At 45.3% G+C, this 18609-nt stretch overlaps 1 protein-coding gene across 3 annotated transcripts in view; it reads left to right on the top strand.

The window, feature by feature from the left end:
- The window catches only part of klhl13 (kelch-like family member 13), a 65473-nt gene extending 48878 nt beyond the window's left edge, over positions 1 to 16595 (top strand). For all 3 annotated transcript variants that reach the window (XM_030781959.1, XM_030781958.1, XM_030781957.1), the window contains 5 exons: positions 686 to 818; positions 2445 to 2641; positions 2994 to 3789; positions 11650 to 11763; positions 16032 to 16595. In XM_030781959.1, the coding sequence (XP_030637819.1) occupies positions 686 to 818; positions 2445 to 2641; positions 2994 to 3789; positions 11650 to 11763; positions 16032 to 16519 (1728 nt within the window). In that variant the 3' untranslated portion in view covers positions 16520 to 16595. The remainder of the gene's footprint in view (positions 1 to 685; positions 819 to 2444; positions 2642 to 2993; positions 3790 to 11649; positions 11764 to 16031) is intronic.
- Positions 16596 to 18609: the final 2014 nt, after the last annotated feature.

Raw genomic sequence — 18609 nt, 5'->3', positions numbered from 1 at the left:
TTTTTTTGTCCACTGTTCATTGTATCCAGAAGCTTTGGGACTTTTTTCCTCCGTTCAGTCCCCTGGTTGTCATCTGAATTTTAAATAGGATATTAAGCCTTAACCAACTCGAAAGCAAAGCATCAGCCTACGTCATGACAAACACAGGCTAGATTTGAACAGTAAAAGGGAAACAAGTTCATGTGTAGTGGGGATATTCTCACAGTGTCACTGTGTCTAGCCATGTTCTCACAGGGTCACATAGTTAACCAATGAACACTGTTTCTTGCATGTTTGATATTGATGCTGCTGATTACTTCTAATAAAGAAAGAGAATTACCCAAGGATGTGTCTGTTATTTTTAATGACCCGTTTGTTTTTTTTCTTCTTTGAAGTTTTGTTGAATAATTTTTTCCTATTCTCCTCTCCTTTCCTCCTCCTTACTGTCCTCTTTTTCTCTCTCTCCATGATTTGTTCATTAGGTCCAGTATGAATTCGTGTGTCAGCTTTGCTCAAACTCAGTCTGGGGCTGTTTAGGTCCTCCATCTCTCTCTTTTTCTCACTCTCTCTCTCTCCAGCCCAATCCCCTTTCTCCCATCTTTATGGTTTCTTTTGGGTTTGTCTGAAACAGTTCTGTGAAGTAATGCGTCAGAATTATTGATAACTATAATGACACACACTTCCTCTCTCTGTCTGCCTGTCTCAGGGTTTTGACCAATTGAGGATAGAGGGATTGCTTTGTGACGTGACGTTGGTGGCGGGTGACAGTGACGAGGTCTTCCCTGTTCACAGAGCCATGATGGCCTCCTCCAGCGACTACTTCAAAGCCATGTTTACAGGTGAGAGGTGGACAGGGCAGGTCTTCAAAGCCATGTTTACAGGTGAGAGGTGGACAGGGCAGGTCTTCAAAGCCATGTTTACAGGTGAGAGGTGGACAGGGCAGGTCTTCAAAGCCATGTTTACAGGTGAGAGGTGGACAGGGCAGGTCTTCAAAGCCATGTTTACAGGTGAGAGGTGGACAGGGCAGGTCCTCAGCTCAGTGTGAAGGACAGGACTCAGGCCAACAGAACAGGACTTAGTGTTCTGAGAGGTTATGCGAGCAAGATGGGCTGATAAAGACTGGTTAATGTTGTTTCACTAGTTAATGGTAGAATGAGACAATGTCTGTGTACTCACTGTGCAACATCATCTCAGAGTTTTTCTCTTTTCTTTTGGTTTAAAAAAAAAAAAGTCTGCCATGTTTTTGTCAATAACGGCTTTGAAGCTTTCACAGAGGGACTTCAACAACAGTCTCTCTCCTTCTCTCTCTCTCTCTCTCTCTCTCTCTATTACACACACACACACACACACACATCCTCAGTTTGTCTCATTCTCTCCCTCCTTGTATGCCCTACAGGGGATATATCTCTTATACAAAGTGATAATTTCAAAAGAACACCAGGGGGAGGGGCAGAGACGTTACCTTACAGATGGAAAGATGGACTCCATGCTGTGATGTGTGTGTGTGTGTGTGTGTGTATGAGAGAGAGAGAGAGAGAGAGAGAGAGAGACAAAGAGTGTAAAGCATATGTGTTTCATATAGAGTGTATACAGTAGTGGGTATGTTAGAGTGCAGAGTGTGAACTAGTGTGTGTGTGTATGTGTCTGTGTCTGCATGTGAGAGAGAAAGTGTGAAGTGTGTGTGTGTGTGCGCGCACTTTTTTGAGAATCCAGAGATAGGCTTCATGCTGTGATCATGCTGACCATCTCTTGATGAATAATACAACACAACTTTGCCTCTGAAAAGAAACCTTTGACTCACTCTCACTCACTCTCTCTCTCTCTTTTCCTTTCCTCACTCCTTCCTTTCTGTTCATCTCTTTCTCTCTTGCTGCCTTTTTTCTCTCCCTGGCATTGAACAAGTTGAGTGGGTTCATCAATTCACCTTTACAGCTCTGAGAGAATTCAGAGTGGCGGCAAGTTTGTCTCTCTCTGCTTATGCCTGTGAAAAATGAGTCACAGCCTTTTTGGCACTGGCTTCTGTTTCCTCTTTTTTTTTTACCCATTTCTTTCTTTCCTTATCGCTCTTTCTCCTATAGTCTATCACTCTTTCTCTCTCTCTCTTCCTCTCACTCACATACAGACACACACACAGATGTTCCCAAACTCTTAACTGATATGAAATGAGTCTGAGTAAACAGATCTTTTTTGATTTATTTTGAACATTTGATATGAACCAATATATAATCACAGAGTGTTTGGGGGAAAAGATGATGACAGTTTTTGACAAGCCAGCCCTGCTCCTCTTTATCTATTCCTGTTTTGGGTTTTTTTACTTTATTTTCCTTCGCTCTCTGTTGTCTTCTGTAGTTTCTTTCTCTTTGTTTTCTATCTCATGCTTACAGGCTCTTTCTCTCATCCGACGTTGTTATTCTCAACGTCTCTCTCTCTCTCTCTCTCTCTCTCTCTCTCTCTGGGATGTGTAGGTGGGATGAAGGAGCAGGATCTGATGTGTATTAAGCTGCATGGGGTCAATCGGATAGGACTGAAAAAAATCATAGACTTCATCTACACGGCCAAACTCTCCCTCAACATGGAGAACCTACAGGACACACTGGAGGCTGCCAGCTTCCTCCAGATTCTCCCCGTGCTTGACTTCTGCAAAGTCTTTCTCATCTCGGGGGTAGGACAGCATTCATACACATACACACACACACGCACACACACCCACACACACACACACAGTCGTTGGAAGGCTTTCTCAGGGTAAGAGCCAAACTGGTAAGTGCACATGCAGACACGCCCACTTACACACAACACACAGATTTCAAAAGGCTGTACACACTATTTTTCTATTGTTAAGCATGTGTCATTTTTATAAGGAATACTTTACAAGGGATACTCTGTCTTTAAGTTGGATATGGAAAAATTTTCCACAGTGTCTTCAGTGTGTTTCCATAGAGCAGTGTGCGCTGATACATGTTCATGTTTATGGCATAAATGATTAGACGTTGTGTATTTATCCAAACTCGCAGGTCTCTCTGGACAACTGCGTGGAGGTGGGTCGGATCGCCAACACATATAACCTCACAGAAGTGGACAAATACGTCAATAACTTCATCCTCAAGAACTTTCCCTCGCTGCTGGGCACGGGCGAGTTTGTCAAACTGCCCTTTGAGCGTCTAGCTTTCGTCCTGTCCAGCAACAGCCTGAAACAGTGCAGCGAACTGGATCTCTTCAAAGCTGCCTGCCGCTGGCTGCGATACGAGGATGGCCGCATGGACTACGCTGCCAAGCTCATGCGCAACATCCGTTTCCCGCTCATGAGCCCGTCGGAACTGATCAACCACGTGCAGACAGTGGACTTCATGCGTACAGACAACACGTGCGTCAACCTGTTGCTGGAGGCCAGCAACTACCAAATGATGCCCTTCATGCAGCCCGTGATGCAGTCGGAGAGGACGGCCATCCGCTCGGACAGCGCCCACCTGGTCACATTGGGCGGGGTCCTGCGGCAGCAGCTGGTGGTCAGTAAAGAGCTGCGTCTCTTCGACGAGAAAGCGCACGAGTGGAAGGCACTGGCCCCCATGGACGCCCCGCGCTACCAGCACGGCATCGCCGTCATTGGCAACTTCCTCTACGTGGTGGGAGGCCAAAGCAATTACGACACCAAAGGCAAGACGGCAGTGGACACGGTTTTCCGCTACGACCCCCGCTATAATAAGTGGATACAGGTCGCCTGCCTGAATGAGAAAAGAACCTTCTTCCACCTGAGTGCGCTCAAAGGTCACCTGTATGCCGTAGGGGGCAGGAACGCTGCTGGAGAGCTGGGTGAGTACACACACACACACACACACACACACAGGCTTACAAATGGGGGAAATGTCTGGGGTATGTCTGACTGGGTTTGTTGATTTCTTCTGAGGCTTGACTGATGCCTTTCTGTGGGGGCGCTTTCTTTTTTGTCTGTTTACCTGTTTTAGCTTTGCTGTCTTAGTGAGGGGTCAGACAGATTGCTGTGTTGGTGATGGGTCAGCCAGATTACTGTGTTAGTGATGGGTCAGACAGATTACTGTGTTGGTGAGGGGTCAGACAGATTGCTGTGTTGGTGAGGGGTCAGACAGATTGCTGTGTTGGTGAGGGGTCAGACAGATTGCTGTGTTAGTGATGGGTCAGACAGATTACTGTGTTGGTGAGGGGTCAGACACATTGCTGTGTTGGTGAGGGGTCAGACAGATTGCTGTGTTGGTGAGGGGTCAGACAGATTGCAGAGAGTAATCACCGAACCTCAGCTATCTCTGAACCAGGCTGTTTCTGTGTGTTTGTCCAGTCCACTCAGAAGACTTGACACACGCACACGCGCACACACACACACGCACAGGCTCGCAGTCTTTCTCTCTCTCTTCTGTCTTTCCTCTGTTCTCTCTCTCTATCTATCTCTCTCTCTCTCTCTCTCACACACACATACACTCGAACTCTTTTGCTCTCTCTCACACACACGCACGCACGCACCAAGTTGCTGACACTCGTATACTCACACAGACGTTCTTGCTATCTCACACACATTACTATGAGGTGTCAGGAAACCTGCTCCTCCAGCAGTTGACACACACTGATTCAGAATTCATATTATGAATCTTCAGCATTAATATTAACAAATAACTTTCATACCATCATTTCTCAAAAAAGAAAAGAATACTAAACCAGAAAGCCACAACTACATTGCCTTCTGAGTCAAAAATATGGTCTGTATTACTCAGTACCATCTAAAGGAACTTAATCAGTTTGATCTTACCACATATGTGTGTGTGTATGTGTATGTGTGTGTGCTTGCATGTGCGTGCATATTAAGCTGTTGTTTCGCCTGAGCTCTGGCCAGTGTGGCCCTTTGACTGTCACTGATTTGGTTTCCATAGCAACGAATAAGCCTGTGATGCTGATTGGCCGAATGGTGACTGTCGACTTCAGGTTGAATATTCCAGTGGAATGTGGGTAATTACAATGCCAGGAGTGCTGTGGTCAACAGCGGATGGTGGTGCCAGTCCATCCTCACACACACACACGCCCCACAGACCACAAAAGGGCCCAACTTGCTAAGATAAGCGTTTAAGGGGTTAAAGAAAAGCCACTGGGTCAAGTCTGTTATGCCCAAATTCCCACACAAGAGAACAGATAAATGTAGTCATGCATCCTCTTTTTTACCACATCTCACAGAAAAACAAGACCAGAAATCCAATCAGCACACGCACACACACACTCACACACACACACACTCACACACACACACGCGTGCGCGCACACACGCACACACACACACATGCACGCGTGCGCGCACACACGCACGCACACACACACACACGCACGCGTGCGCACGTGCTGACTGTGGCTCAGCTCTTGCTGGCCTTCGCACTCTCTTCCCCACTGCCATCGTCTCACTGGTCTCTGTTACCAGGGTGACTGAAACCATGAGGGCTGAGCGGTTTTGATGGCGTGGGACTGAGCTAAATGGAATCATTCTATTTTGCCTGAGGCGGGTTTCCAACCAGTATCTAATGATTCAATAAACTACAAATGTTAGACATGTTTCAGACACTGTTTGGGCCGCGGGTACACAGTTAGGGCTGGGCTGCGTGGCTTTCAAATAACACCATAATATTTCAGCATGTTTATGGCAATAAGAAAAAATGCTCTAACATTATAATTTTATTTCACTTAATTATGAACTGCAGCCGGGCAGCACGGTGGCACAGTGGGTAGCACTATCACATCACAGCAAGAGGGTCCCAGGTTCAATTCCCAGCCGGGCATCCATGGAGTTTGCATGTTCTCCCTGTGTCTGCATGGGTTTCCTCCAGGGGCTGCGGTTTCCTCCCACAGTTAGGCGAATGTTTATCTGTATGTCTGTGCTGTGATGGACTGCTGACCTGTCCAGGGTGTTTCCCTGTCTTTCGTCCTTTGAGCACTGGGATAGGCTCCAGTACCCCCCGCGACCCTAATTAGGATAAGCGTCTTGGAAAATGAGTGAGTGAGATGAACTGCAGCCAATAATAAACATTTATGTTCTGTGCAAATTTTGATAAAGCAAATGAGAAAATAATCAAATATCCAGTGTCACATCTTTAGTGATTATTTAAACAATAATGCAAAATAAGTTAATCTTCAAATGAGTTAGAAGGACCTTGTCAAATAAGCTCCCCAGTCTAACTTCAGGACTGAATTTAAACAATAAGTTTACTTTTAGTGCTGATAAAAATCCCTGTCACTTCATTGACTGTATGTGTAAATAAAGTAAAAACAAAGCATCATTTTTTGTCTAACTAAAGTCAGAATTTATCCAGGTGGCATGCAAAACAGTTTTCCATCCTTTGACAGTAGAACATGTCTCTGCCTCAGGTGGTGAAAGAAATTGGTTTTGTTGCCACCTTTTGTGGTCACAGCGTTTTTCCATATTTTACAAACAATTGTGTTTTGTGTAAGTTGCATGCCGTTTAGGAATCAGTTCCTCCTCAGCGTTCAGGCTTTTCAGTGCATTCTCAGCCATGCTTGTTTCTCTCTATTACTGCTTGTCATGAGTATGCATCATTTACATCCTAACACTTAAAAACTTAAAACAACAGTATGCTCAAAGAGCATGGTTGAATACAGAGCTTTATTGATTATACTATGATTTAATTTTATTTTGTATCTGTCATCGTCGTGCCCATGTCACAATGTCACGATATGACAAATTCAGATGGTCTTTGAAGTCATACCATTATTATCATGAATTATTATCATTATAATGCACCGTCCACCTTTCTACAGGAGTAAGGCTGAGGATATGGCGGTAACATCACGCTGACTTTGCCCAGGACAAAACCAAGGAGACAAATGGCACATGTCTCTTTCTGACTGAATGTTTTGCCATTGTTCATGTGGAGTAGATCCAGCTGTCTGTGGCAACTGATCAGACTAGACTGTAACGTGTCCTTACTGGAAGATCACTCAGGTTTGACTCCTCCTTTAAACGCTCTTGGAAACACCTCATTAAAATGGCTCCTCTCTGATTTCTCCTGTTCAGAGCTCTGGTCCTAGCTTACTTTCCTCTCGTTCCTTATACCCGTGTTGTGCTCAGATCGTACTGTAACATTATAAGCCGAGTTTATTTCTAAGCCATGGTAAGTCCCGTTGACCTGAGTCATGATGAGGCGATAGTGCTGATGTGTCAGGGCTCTTACGTAACTTTATTATAGTACCTTCACAGCATGACGCATGCAAGCTCTTCATTCCCTCTGATTTTCTTACAGTTACTTCATTCATTCTGTTGTGTTGTTCTCTTTTGTGTGCGCACGTGTGTGTGTGTTTGAATTAAGGGTCCAAAAATCATTTTTTAAAAGGTGTGTGGGGGGGGGGGGGGGGGGGGGGGGCACTACTTAAGACACAGACATAAAAAAATAGTTAAGAGTCTCCACAAGGCCCACGTGAGTGCCAGTTTAATGCGGACAGTTGATGATGTTGGCCGGTGAATGGCCCATTACGTTTTGGGAATGAAGCAGCTCATTTGTCTGCTGCTTCTGTAGAGCCAATTCTGAAACACGGACTGCTTCACCTCACTGTTAACTCTCCAAGGACGTTTGACGCTGCCCGGCGATCTTTTTGGGTCCCGGGTGGTCTACTGTGGATGATGTACAGTCACCTTTTAGCTAGTGGCACATTTGGCTGGCTTATTAACTAAAGCTCAGTTCATCAAAATCTGTGTGAGAAAAGCTGTTTGTTTTCACGTGATGTGGGAATGCCAGCGAGACATGCAGTGTGGACATTGATATTAATTGCAACGAGCTGACCAATGACCGAGTGTTATGAGAACGGGCATGTTGAAGAGAGAGAAGAGAAGTGCTACACACAGTGGCTGTGTAACTGCGGTCAGTTTTGAGGATGTGCAGACTGGTGTATTGATTTGATTTATTCATTTGGGAGGATTCATGTATTAGTTTTGTGTCTGGATGTGGCTGTAGCTTATAAAAGTCTGCACGAATTTCCCGCGCTACAAACGCTGGATTTACGGGAGTTATCGAAATTGTGAGGAATACCCATAATACCCAAAATTCAGGCCCTGGTAAATGTGTGTGTATGAGTGGAATATATGTGTGTGTGTCACTGTGTATGAGTGGTATATATGTGTGTGTGTCACTGTGTATGAGTGGTATATATGTGTGTGTGTCACTGTGTATGAGTGGTGTGTGTGTGTGTGTGTGTGTGTGTGTCACCATGTCTGAGTGGTATATATGTGTGTGTGTTGCTGTGTATGAGTGGTATACATGTGTGTGTGTCACTGTGTATGAGTGGTGTGTGTGTGTGTGTGGAGGAAACGCACAGTCCTGTGTACAGCAGTGTGTTCTTGCTTATCTGTCTCTGCGTGGCAGAATACCTCACTGTGAATGGAGGTGTAGAGAGAGAGAGTGTGTGATGTGAGGAGAACGGGTGGCAGAAGCAGGGTGTTGAGCACAACACCCAGCGGCAGGGGGAGAACAGGCACTCTTGAAAATGAGTTGTTTCCCACAGGAAGATCGAGCGGAAAGCTCCCTCACACAGGAAGCTCCCACCTCGGGCTGTTTTGACAAAGGACTCGTCTTACAAATACATTCCTTTTCCTGGAAAACAGCCCCCTCATCACTACAGAGCACTTTTATTAGGCTAGTTTTCTTATTAGGCAGCTTTCTGATCTATAGAAACAGGTTGATATATTTTTCATGTTGTTTGTGTGTGTGTGTGTCTGTGTGTATCTAAGAGAGAGACCTTCACAGAGAACGAGAGACCTATGGAAACAGGTTTATGTATTTGTGTTAGTGTGTATGTGTGTGTGTGAGACTGAGTTAGTGCAGCTTTGTGTTCTGTTGAGACAAGTTGATGTGTTTATGTGAGTGTGCATGCGTGTGAGTGTGCATGCGTGTGTGTGTGTGAGAGTGAGCGTCAGGGGATCTGTTGAAACAGGTTGATGTGTGTGTGCGTGTGTGTGTGTCCTCTGCGTACGTAGTGAGGACTGGATTATTGGTCATGGACTGTGGGAGTCATATGAAAGATTGTGTGGGCTTTATGTACATGCTCATTTCCACAGAATGACATCAGAAAGACTAATGATTTTATAACAGTCAGGAGGAGGAGAAAGTAGCATCTGGGCTAATGCTCCTCTCTTTGTGATAACGTGTTGGAACATCTGTAATAGTTCTTTTTCATATCCAGTAGTTTATCCACTTCTTTCTTCCCTCTCCATTTAGCTGGAGAGGTGTGTGTGTGTGTGTGTGTGTGTGTGTGTGTGTGTGTGTGTGTGTGTGTGTGTGTGTGTAAAACCTAAATCTTTATCATGCAGTCTAGGTTACTGGATGCGAGTTTTGTGCACGCGTGTTTGTGTGTGCGTGTTTGGCGTGTGTGTTTGTGTTTGTGCGTGCATGTGTCTGTGTGTGTGTGTCTCTGTGTGTGTGTGTGTGTCTTTGTGTGTGCGTGCATGCATGCGTGTATTTCAGACAGAACGACTGTTTTTTGCTTATTAAATTCAATCTGGGTTAGCCAATCAATGTCTGCTGGTCTGGCCAGTCACGTGCCAGCAGGATTTAACACGGGTGAGGTCGCACACTGCACCAGCTGGAGCTGTCTGAGTGTGAACACAATGGTGTGATCACAACACACTACACAATACACTACACACTACACACCACACAATACACTGCACCACATACTACACAATACACTACACAATGCACTACACTACACACTGCACAATACACCACACTACACACTACACTACACCACACACTACACTACACTACACTACACACTTTGTGGAAAGCCCTAAGCAGAAAAGCATGCATGTCTGACTCTTGGATGCGAGTCACAGAAAGGGATGAACTCAGGGTTTTTGGTTTGGTTTAAGTTGTGTGCCATCATCACATTAACGCAGGACAGTTTAAATGTATAATGTGGCTGCTGATGTGACCTGCAGGTTTATTACTTTCATTAGTGGTAATGGACTGGCGTCGTCTGGAGACGTGGGATTCTGTAGAGACCTGGTGCAGGTCACAGTGAGAGGAGACGCTGACTTTATTTAACAGATCTGTCAGAGAGAGACGAACTCACAGACAGGAAAAAAAGAAAGACACAGAGAAAGAGAGAGAGAGAGAGTGCTCTGTCCTGTGTGTTGACTGGGAGGGGTGGGAGGGCTCTGGGCCTGAGGTTTTGTTTGGACCGGCTCTGACCCAGCTCTCAGTCTTCAGTAGGACTCCTGTCATTACGTCTGTGCTAGTCAGTCAGAAGCTTCTGGGAAGTGTGATGAAAAGTGAATGGGAGGTGGTTGTGTGTGTAATAGAAGTGATTGTGTGTGTGTGGCATGGCATAACTGTGAGACGCAGTACAGGCTGATGTAAGGTCAGGTGTGTTAGTGGTTGTTAGTGGTGATTGGAGGGTAGATTTTAGAGAGTGCTGGAGAGACAGAGAAACACAGCTGTTAGCTGGTTAATAATAACACAAACACCAGAAACCAGAGTCAGCCAGGCTGAAAAAGAGTTTATACCTTAGTCTCTCACTGTCCCTCAGTCCACCTCTCTACTCCCTGTGTCAGTGTCCTCCTGTGTTCAGAGAGAAACTAACACTCAGTCCACCTCTCTACTCCCTGTGTCAGTGTCCTCCTGTGTTCAGAGAGAAACTAACACTCAGTCCACCTCTCTACTCCCTGTGTCAGTGTCCTCCTGTGTTCAGAGAGAAACTAACACTCAGTCCACCTCTCTACTCCCTGTGTCAGTGTCCTCCTGTGTTCAGAGAGAAACTAACACTCGGCCCACCTCTCTACTCCCTGTGTCAGTGTCCTCCTGTGTTCAGAAAGGAGGATGAAGAGGAGTGGCTTGTCATATGTGGAATTTGATATGATCAGGCCTGAGTTACTCTGAGTCCGCATAACCTCTACTCCAAATGTCCTTGCTGGGGTGTGTGTGTGTGTCTGTGTGTGTGTGTCCTTGCATGCTAAACTGGGGATTATTCTATATTATATATCTTTTATACTCCCACCTTATTTAGCAGAGGGGGGTGTGTGTGTGTGTGTGTGTGTGTGTGTGTGTGTGTGTGTGAGACAGATAGAGGATTATGCCCTTTTTCTCTCATGTGTCCAGTTCATTTTAGAATGATCACAGTTTTATCTCATATCTCCTGCCCTCTTCCAAGGACATCACATTAATCTGGATGTGTGTGCGCACGCGTGTGTGTGGTCATATGTTTGAACATGCTTTTTACCATGGGCCAAGGGCATCTCTTGATCTCCTGCACCATGTGTTCATTTTCATTCTCTGTGTGTGTGTGTGAGAGAGATTTCCTTAACCCTGTAGAACACTGTTTGGCCATAGGCCTGGTATTGACTCACTTGGGTGATAATGCAATGAGCTCCATTTCATTCCTCTGACAGCCAATATATCCCTCCTCTCTCTCCCTCGCTCCTGCCCAGAAGGATGGACTCATTTCTTCATTTACTTTCTTTCACAGAAGCTCTAGAAGCCAAATTTAACTGATCTGTTTGTTCTTTGGAGTTCACCTGACCTACTTCGATCTAGAATTCTCTCTCTCTCTCTATCTCTCTCTCTCTCTCTCTCTCTTTCAGAAGCCTTTTTGTTTCTCTCTCTTTTAAATGGTTAATGATTTTAACAGTTTTAATGGTGTCTGTGTTTCTAACAGCGACAGTGGAGTGTTACAACCCCCGCACCAATGAGTGGACGTATGTTGCCAAAATGAACGAACCACACTACGGACATGCAGGCACTGTCTACGGAGGATATATGTACATTTCAGGTATACACACACATGCGCGCACACACAAACACACACACCCCTCTTTCTCACCCACTCGTGTGTTTGTGCGCACACACAGACAAAACACAAATACACAAATACAGATAGTTCTATGCAAATTTACCACACGCAAGCCGAGAACACTCATCAAACGCCTAGCACAGTGTGTTGCCACGCACGCACACACACACACACACACACACACAGAAGATGTTAAATGTATTGTTCAGGCATGTGGCCCTCAGTTCTTCAGGTTACAGGATTGCAGTTGAAATCCTGCCTTGTGGAGATGAGGCCTAATCACAGAGTGTATGACTAATGGAGACAGAGAGAGAGAAAAGCAAGGTACTGAGAGAGAGGGCGATCAGGGGCAGATGGAGGTAGGCATTTAGGCACAGATGGAGAACAAGTGAATAGGAAAGAGTGAGCAAATAGGAGGAAAAAAAGAGCAACGGCAAAGAGATGGAAGAGTGCTGAACTGACATGATAATTGGCAAAATAAGGACAAAAGAGACAAGTGAAAATTGGAAAATCAGAGAACAGGAGAGTGCTGGTGTAAAACAAAGAAAAGGAAGTGGAGTATGTGTGTGTGTGTGTGTGTATGCAGGCTGTGTAGGAGGTGTGACACTCATGGACTCCAGCGGCGATCATGCTGTTTGACCTTCTGTATTCTACGCTCACAGTCTTCCCACCTCCCTCTATCTCGCACACACACACACACACACACACACACACACATCCACACACACACACACATCCACACACACAAATCACACACACTGCTCTGCTTTTCTCCTTTTTTTTCTCCCTCTCTCCATCACAGTGGTATATTTTTGGAATATGCTGACCCTCAGCTTTTTGTCCCATGCCTGTACTCTCTCTCTCTCTCTCTTTCTCCCTCTCATTCTCACCCTCCCTTCATTCTTCCCCAGTATTCTCTCCTCCTCTGTGTGAGTGCAGTATCTGGAGTTGTTTGTGTTTGAGTCATTGATCATGGGCACAGAGAGTGTTCACTTCATACCAGTGTCATGCCATCCTAATCTCAGCTTTACTGTTATATATTCAGTTGCAGTTTGGGGGCAAGTTTTGTGTGAGTTTAGTTACAAAGCTCCACAGAGATGTGGTGATATTTGTCTTAATAAATGAGTAATGTCATGTTGATCCCGTGTGTGTTTGTTTGTCCTGATTCTTCAGACGTGAAAACAGAAACATCAGATCCATTCATGCGTGTCCCATTCTAACACTGCACGTCTGTTCCACTAAATTAACCTAGTAACCTTTACAACATAGACCCTCAACACAGCCCTCAAGCCAAACTCTTTCTCTCTCTCTCATCTTTTCTCTTTCTTCTCCTCTGGCCTATTGTACTGCTGCTGCTGGTGGTTGTTGGTGGTGTTGTTGTTGTTGTTGTTGTTGTTTCTTCATCCTTTCACCTCATGTCTAGAAGTCGATTTCATCAATTCTTCATTTCCTGTCCTCCGCGTTTCTTCCTTCATTTGTTTTTCTCCTCCCGGCCTGCTCTTGCTACCTTCCACTCCTCCTCCTTTCTCGCTTTCTGGCACATGCCTGTTCTCTTGCTGTAGGCCTGCTTTCCCACCAATGGGGGCAGTAATGGTGTAGGGGTAAGAGAAGCAGGGTGAGTAGCTAGAGATTGTGGGTTTGAATCCCAAACAAAACAGGTGTCTTATAGATTAGACCAGGGCCACCAGCTTTCTCTGACATAGGAGCTTATCATTGATCTGGGGAAGGCTGTTAGTTCAATCATTTGCAAATGCTAAACTTCTGTGACATCAACACCAGTGTTTACATAAGCAACACGGAAACTCAACATGTTCTTTACAGCTCAGAGTGAAGAAAGGGAGCAGAGTGAGAGCAAATTGATCATTTTTATTAGTTATTCATTTTTTTAAAGATAAAACATCCCATGAGCCATACTGCTGGTGTCTAAAATTCACATTTTGCTGTGATATGAATTTTAACTCTACTATGTGTCTCATCCACCGATTGTGAATCTAAACCATTCTTCACTGCTAGAAATTTGCAACTGGCTCGAGTAAGGGAGTAAAGAAGAGGCCTAGGAAGAGAAGGAGAGAAAGGCAGAGGAGATAAAAGGACATAAGGAGGCAAAAGGGAAGAACTATAGATACAGAATCAAGGAAGACGACCAGGGCATATAGCGGTACACAGAGAGAGAGAGAGAGAGATGAGATGAAAGAGATGAGATAAGAGAGAGAGAGAGAGGTGTGGAGTGGACAGCAGGATGAGTCCTTTATTCAGCATGCACTGCAGAGCATGACTACCCCTAACACAGGCACTCATCCTCTACAGGAGAGAGAGGGGCTGGCTTAGAGAGAGAGAGAGAGAGAGAGAGAGAGAGGTTGGAAGGACTAGTAAGGCTAGATATTTGGAGTGATAAGACATAGATGAAAGAATAGAAGGGGAGAAGAGGGATTGGTCACCGAGAACAAGAGTGAAGGAGTGATAAGGGAGAACAAGGAAGAGCCGGAGAGAGAGTGAGAAGAGGAGAAGGGAGGGGAGGGCTGGCTCCTGCTCAGACGCCTGATGGGATTGTGCTCCTCTTTATTTTCAGCCCTCCCTGTAGACATGTCCTGTTTTTCTTTTTTTTTTTCCCCTCCATCTTCCTGCTTTCCTCTCTCCCTCTTTTTCTCAAGCCTCATCTGCTGGAATATCAGCTCCCTCTTGCTCTCTCTCTCTCTCTTTCTCTCTCTCTCTCTCTCTCTCTCTGTTGCGTGTCTGTTGTTGGAGTTCATTATTTATAACAGACTTAAATGTCTGTTTTGTAGCCTGTGTGTGTGATATGTGGTGTGTGATATGTTATGTGGTGCTGGGTCATCTATATGCTATATATGCCTCAGTTATTTTTGTGGGGAGTGTGTTCCTTCCATTCATTGTGCATTATTCAGTGTTGGCTGTGTCTTAATGCACTGGGTGGATGAGTGGAGCTACTTTAGTGCTTACTGGGTATATCTGTGTGTTTTTTACATGTGCGTGTTTGTGTTTCTACAAGTTTCACCGCTCTGGGTCAATGTGCACAACCCTGAAATCCTTTTCACAAGTTTAAAAAGATCCACAAACAGCTCTGAGGGACTCTGACAGCTAATACTGGCCAGTGCACACACAAAGCTTATCTCAATGACAGGTGTGCTGTTACTGTGGTAAACTGTTCTAGGTCTTGTCTCCAGTAGGGGGCACTAGTGCATTTGCTGGATCATCAGCCATTGTTCACGTACATACATGCAGCTTTGTGTCTTTCATACACAAACATGCAGACAGGCAGAAACTGAGACTAAAATGAGGCTAGTGTGTTTTGGGTATTTATGACTATATATGTACTGCATAGACATTCAGTCACATGTACAGACTGCCGGTCTAAGCAACAGTCATGGATGTCCCTGTCTACGTCCCTCTCTCTGTGTCTGTCGGTCTCTTTCTCTCTCTGTCACTCTCTCTCTCTCTTTCTACCCCCCCTCCACATTCTCTCTTCTTCTTCTTGCCCCCCCCCCCCCTTTCTCTCGCCTTCCCTCTCCCTCTCTTGTGCTTATTTTTTGTCTCTCAGGTTGCAACAGCCTAATCCAATTGATTCGTAGACATCCCTGAGAGAGTGTGAAGGTCCCTGCAAGGTTGTAGTTTTAGCAGTAATAATTTTAACAATAAGACAGGCAGTCGGAAACCGCTGTTCAACACAGCAGTAAGCCCAGACCCTTTAGAAAAGTCTCAGGTGTCTTACTGCTTTTCTCAGCGACTCTGACGTGACATTTTTGTTATGGAAAATGAATCTAGAGTAAACAAAGTGTAATTTAGTCAAGGAAAGAGAAATACTTAAATGCCAAGCATTATTGGTTACAAAATGTACAATTCAGTCATTGTTAATTTGGGACTCGGTTGTTATGGATACAGAAGAATTGTGACAGATCACAGAATCATGTCAGGTGCTCACAGTCTTTGGACCAATGGGTGGAGAGTCTGGGACCTTGAAAATTCCGTTTTATAGGCCTCACTTTAAAACAAAGCTTAGCTGTCAGTAGCACTTCAGTTGCAGGCGTTAATGCTTGTGCTCTCTGAACTTCACGTCTTTACTGATTAGACTGGAGAGAAAGAGGGCGGGGTAGATAGGAACTGGTTTCAGCTTCTGTATAAATGTGTGTTTCCTAGTCTGAGAGATGTATGGGGATCGTCTGCCAAGCTGACTGTAAATGGGCTTCTTTTCTGTGTGTGTGTGTGTGTGTGTGTGTGTGTGTGTGTTTCAGGTGGAATCACTCACGACACATTTCAGAAGGAGCTCATGTGCTTCGATCCGGACGCTGACAAATGGACACAGAAAGCTCCCATGACCACCGTGCGCGGTCTTCACTGCATGTGCACGGTGGGTGACCGACTCTACGTGATCGGCGGGAACCATTTCCGCGGCACGAGCGACTACGATGACGTTCTGAGCTGTGAGTACTACAGCCCGGCTCTGGACCTGTGGACGCCCATTGCCGCCATGCTGCGGGGCCAGAGTGATGTGGGTGTGGCAGTTTTCGAGAACAAGATCTACGTGGTGGGGGGCTACTCGTGGAATAACCGCTGCATGGTAGAGATCGTTCAGAAATACGACCCGGAGAAGGACGAGTGGCATAAAGTGTTCGACTTACCCGAGTCGCTGGGTGGGATACGAGCGTGCACGCTCACAGTTTACCCCCCCGAGGACCTGACAGGCTCACCGTCACGAGAGTCACCTCTCTCTGCTCCTTGAGGAAGGTGGGGGGGCGAGGAGAGGACATACTGATGGATGGATGGATGGATGGAAGGGGACAGGGCATATAAGTGGCTGGACATACAGATAGACTATTGGTGAATGAATGAATGAGTGAATGAATGAATGAATGAATGAAGGATTCCTTCTCTCCCTTCCACTGTCATATAAACCTATCCTGCCCCCCCACCCACCCCTGAACCCACCCCCCCTTCCTTTAGCCCTGACAGAATAGACAGTGTTTGCACTCCCCCTCCCTGTGTCTGGCATCTGTGGTAAAAAACCCAGCCCTTTTAATGATGCAATCTTTCATCTTCCTCGTCCTCTTCATCTTCACAAGCAGTGCTCAAGACCCCCATTTCTCTCTCCCATCCTTCCTTTCTCCTCTCTCCCTCTTCTTAATGAAGAAAAGATGAAAATTTTAAAAAACAAAAAACATGGAACACCAGTGCGGTTTGGCATCCTGATTACATGGTGATGTTGCATATTTGGTTTTTCTGTTTTTATTTTTGTTTGGTTTTGTTTTCGGATCTTTTCAGGCAGGAAAAAAAAACTTTGACTTGAAAACCAAGTGACTTTGCAATTCAACTTTTCTACCTGATCTCTAATTAGAGAGTTGTATGATGTTGGCAAACGTTTTGTCCACTTTCTCTTTTTCTCTCTTCTTTCCTCTTCACTCTCTCCTCTTTCTCTTCTTTTTCTCTCTCACCTCTTCCTCTCTCTTCCTCTCTCTTTTCCTCTTCTCTCTCTCTCTCTCTCTCACGACCCCCATCCCTCTTTCTCTCTCTGCCCCACCCTCCTCCATGACCGCTGTGTGTTCCCATGATGTCAGGCAATGGTTTGATGATTTTTATGCCTGGCAGAAGAGGACAGTGTTTGTACTCAGGGGTTGGCCCACACCCCTCCTCCCTGCACTCATTTCTCCTCTTTTTCCTGCTACTGTTAGGAACCCTTAACAAAATGGTGTTTTTTCTAAATTTAATAAACAAGATTTTGAAGGAAAAAAAAAAACACAATCCGATTTTGCTGTCGCCCTTTATTGAAGCTGTTACGGTGATCATGAGGAAAGAGGGCATATCAAAATGCCTGCTCGGAAATGGTTCTCTCTCTCTCTCTCTCTCTCTCCCTCTCTCCCTCCCTCTGTTTGTGTTTGTGTCTCTCACTCTCTCTCTCTCTCTCCCTCTGTTTGTGTGTGTCTCTCTCTCTCTCTCTCTCTCTCTCTCTCTCTCTCTCTCTGTCTCTGTTTGAAAAGGTATACCAAGGGTTCAGCTAAAAGGACAGTCATCCTGCTGGCACAGACAGTCTGGCCCCTGTGTGTGTGGGAAGGGAACCCCTGGGGGAGGGCATATGGTATAACACCAGCACTGATATAACACACACACACACACAACAAAAACAACAACAACACCAACCAGACATCCTGAAACACACCTTATGTTCCTGTATGAAAATGGGTCACATCAGAACTCCGAGAGTGTGAGCATGTGTGTGCGTGTCCGTGTGTGTGTGTGTGTGTGTGTGTGTGTGTGTGTGTGTGTGTGTGTGTAATGTCCATATTCTCTACACTGACTGTCTTCTTTCTCAGTATGTCTGTTTGTATGTATCTGCCCACTACAGACAGACAGACTATGGTCCTGACTACTCCTGATACAGAGAATAGACCTGAGACAGACAGACTACAGACCTGATACAGAAAGACTACAGACCTGATACAGACAGACTATAGACCTGATACAGACAGACCATAGACCTGATACAGACAGACCCACTGTAGACCTGATACAGAAAGACTACAGACCTGATACAGACAGACTATAGACCTGATACAGACAGACACACTTCAGACCTGATACAGACAGACCATAGACCTGATACAGACAGACACACTGTAGACCTGATACAGAAAGACAATAGACCCGATACAGACAGACAGATTATAGACCATATACAGACAGACAGACCATAGACCTGATACAGACAGATTATAGACCTGATATAGACAGACAGACTATTGACCTGATACAGACAGATTATAGACCTGATACACACTATTGACCATATACAGACAGACAGATTATAGACCTGATACA

Source organism: Chanos chanos, chromosome 8 (assembly GCF_902362185.1).
Source record: "Chanos chanos chromosome 8, fChaCha1.1, whole genome shotgun sequence".
Taxonomy (NCBI): Eukaryota; Metazoa; Chordata; class Actinopteri; order Gonorynchiformes; family Chanidae; genus Chanos; species Chanos chanos.
This window is presented reverse-complemented; position numbering and strand designations above follow the sequence as displayed.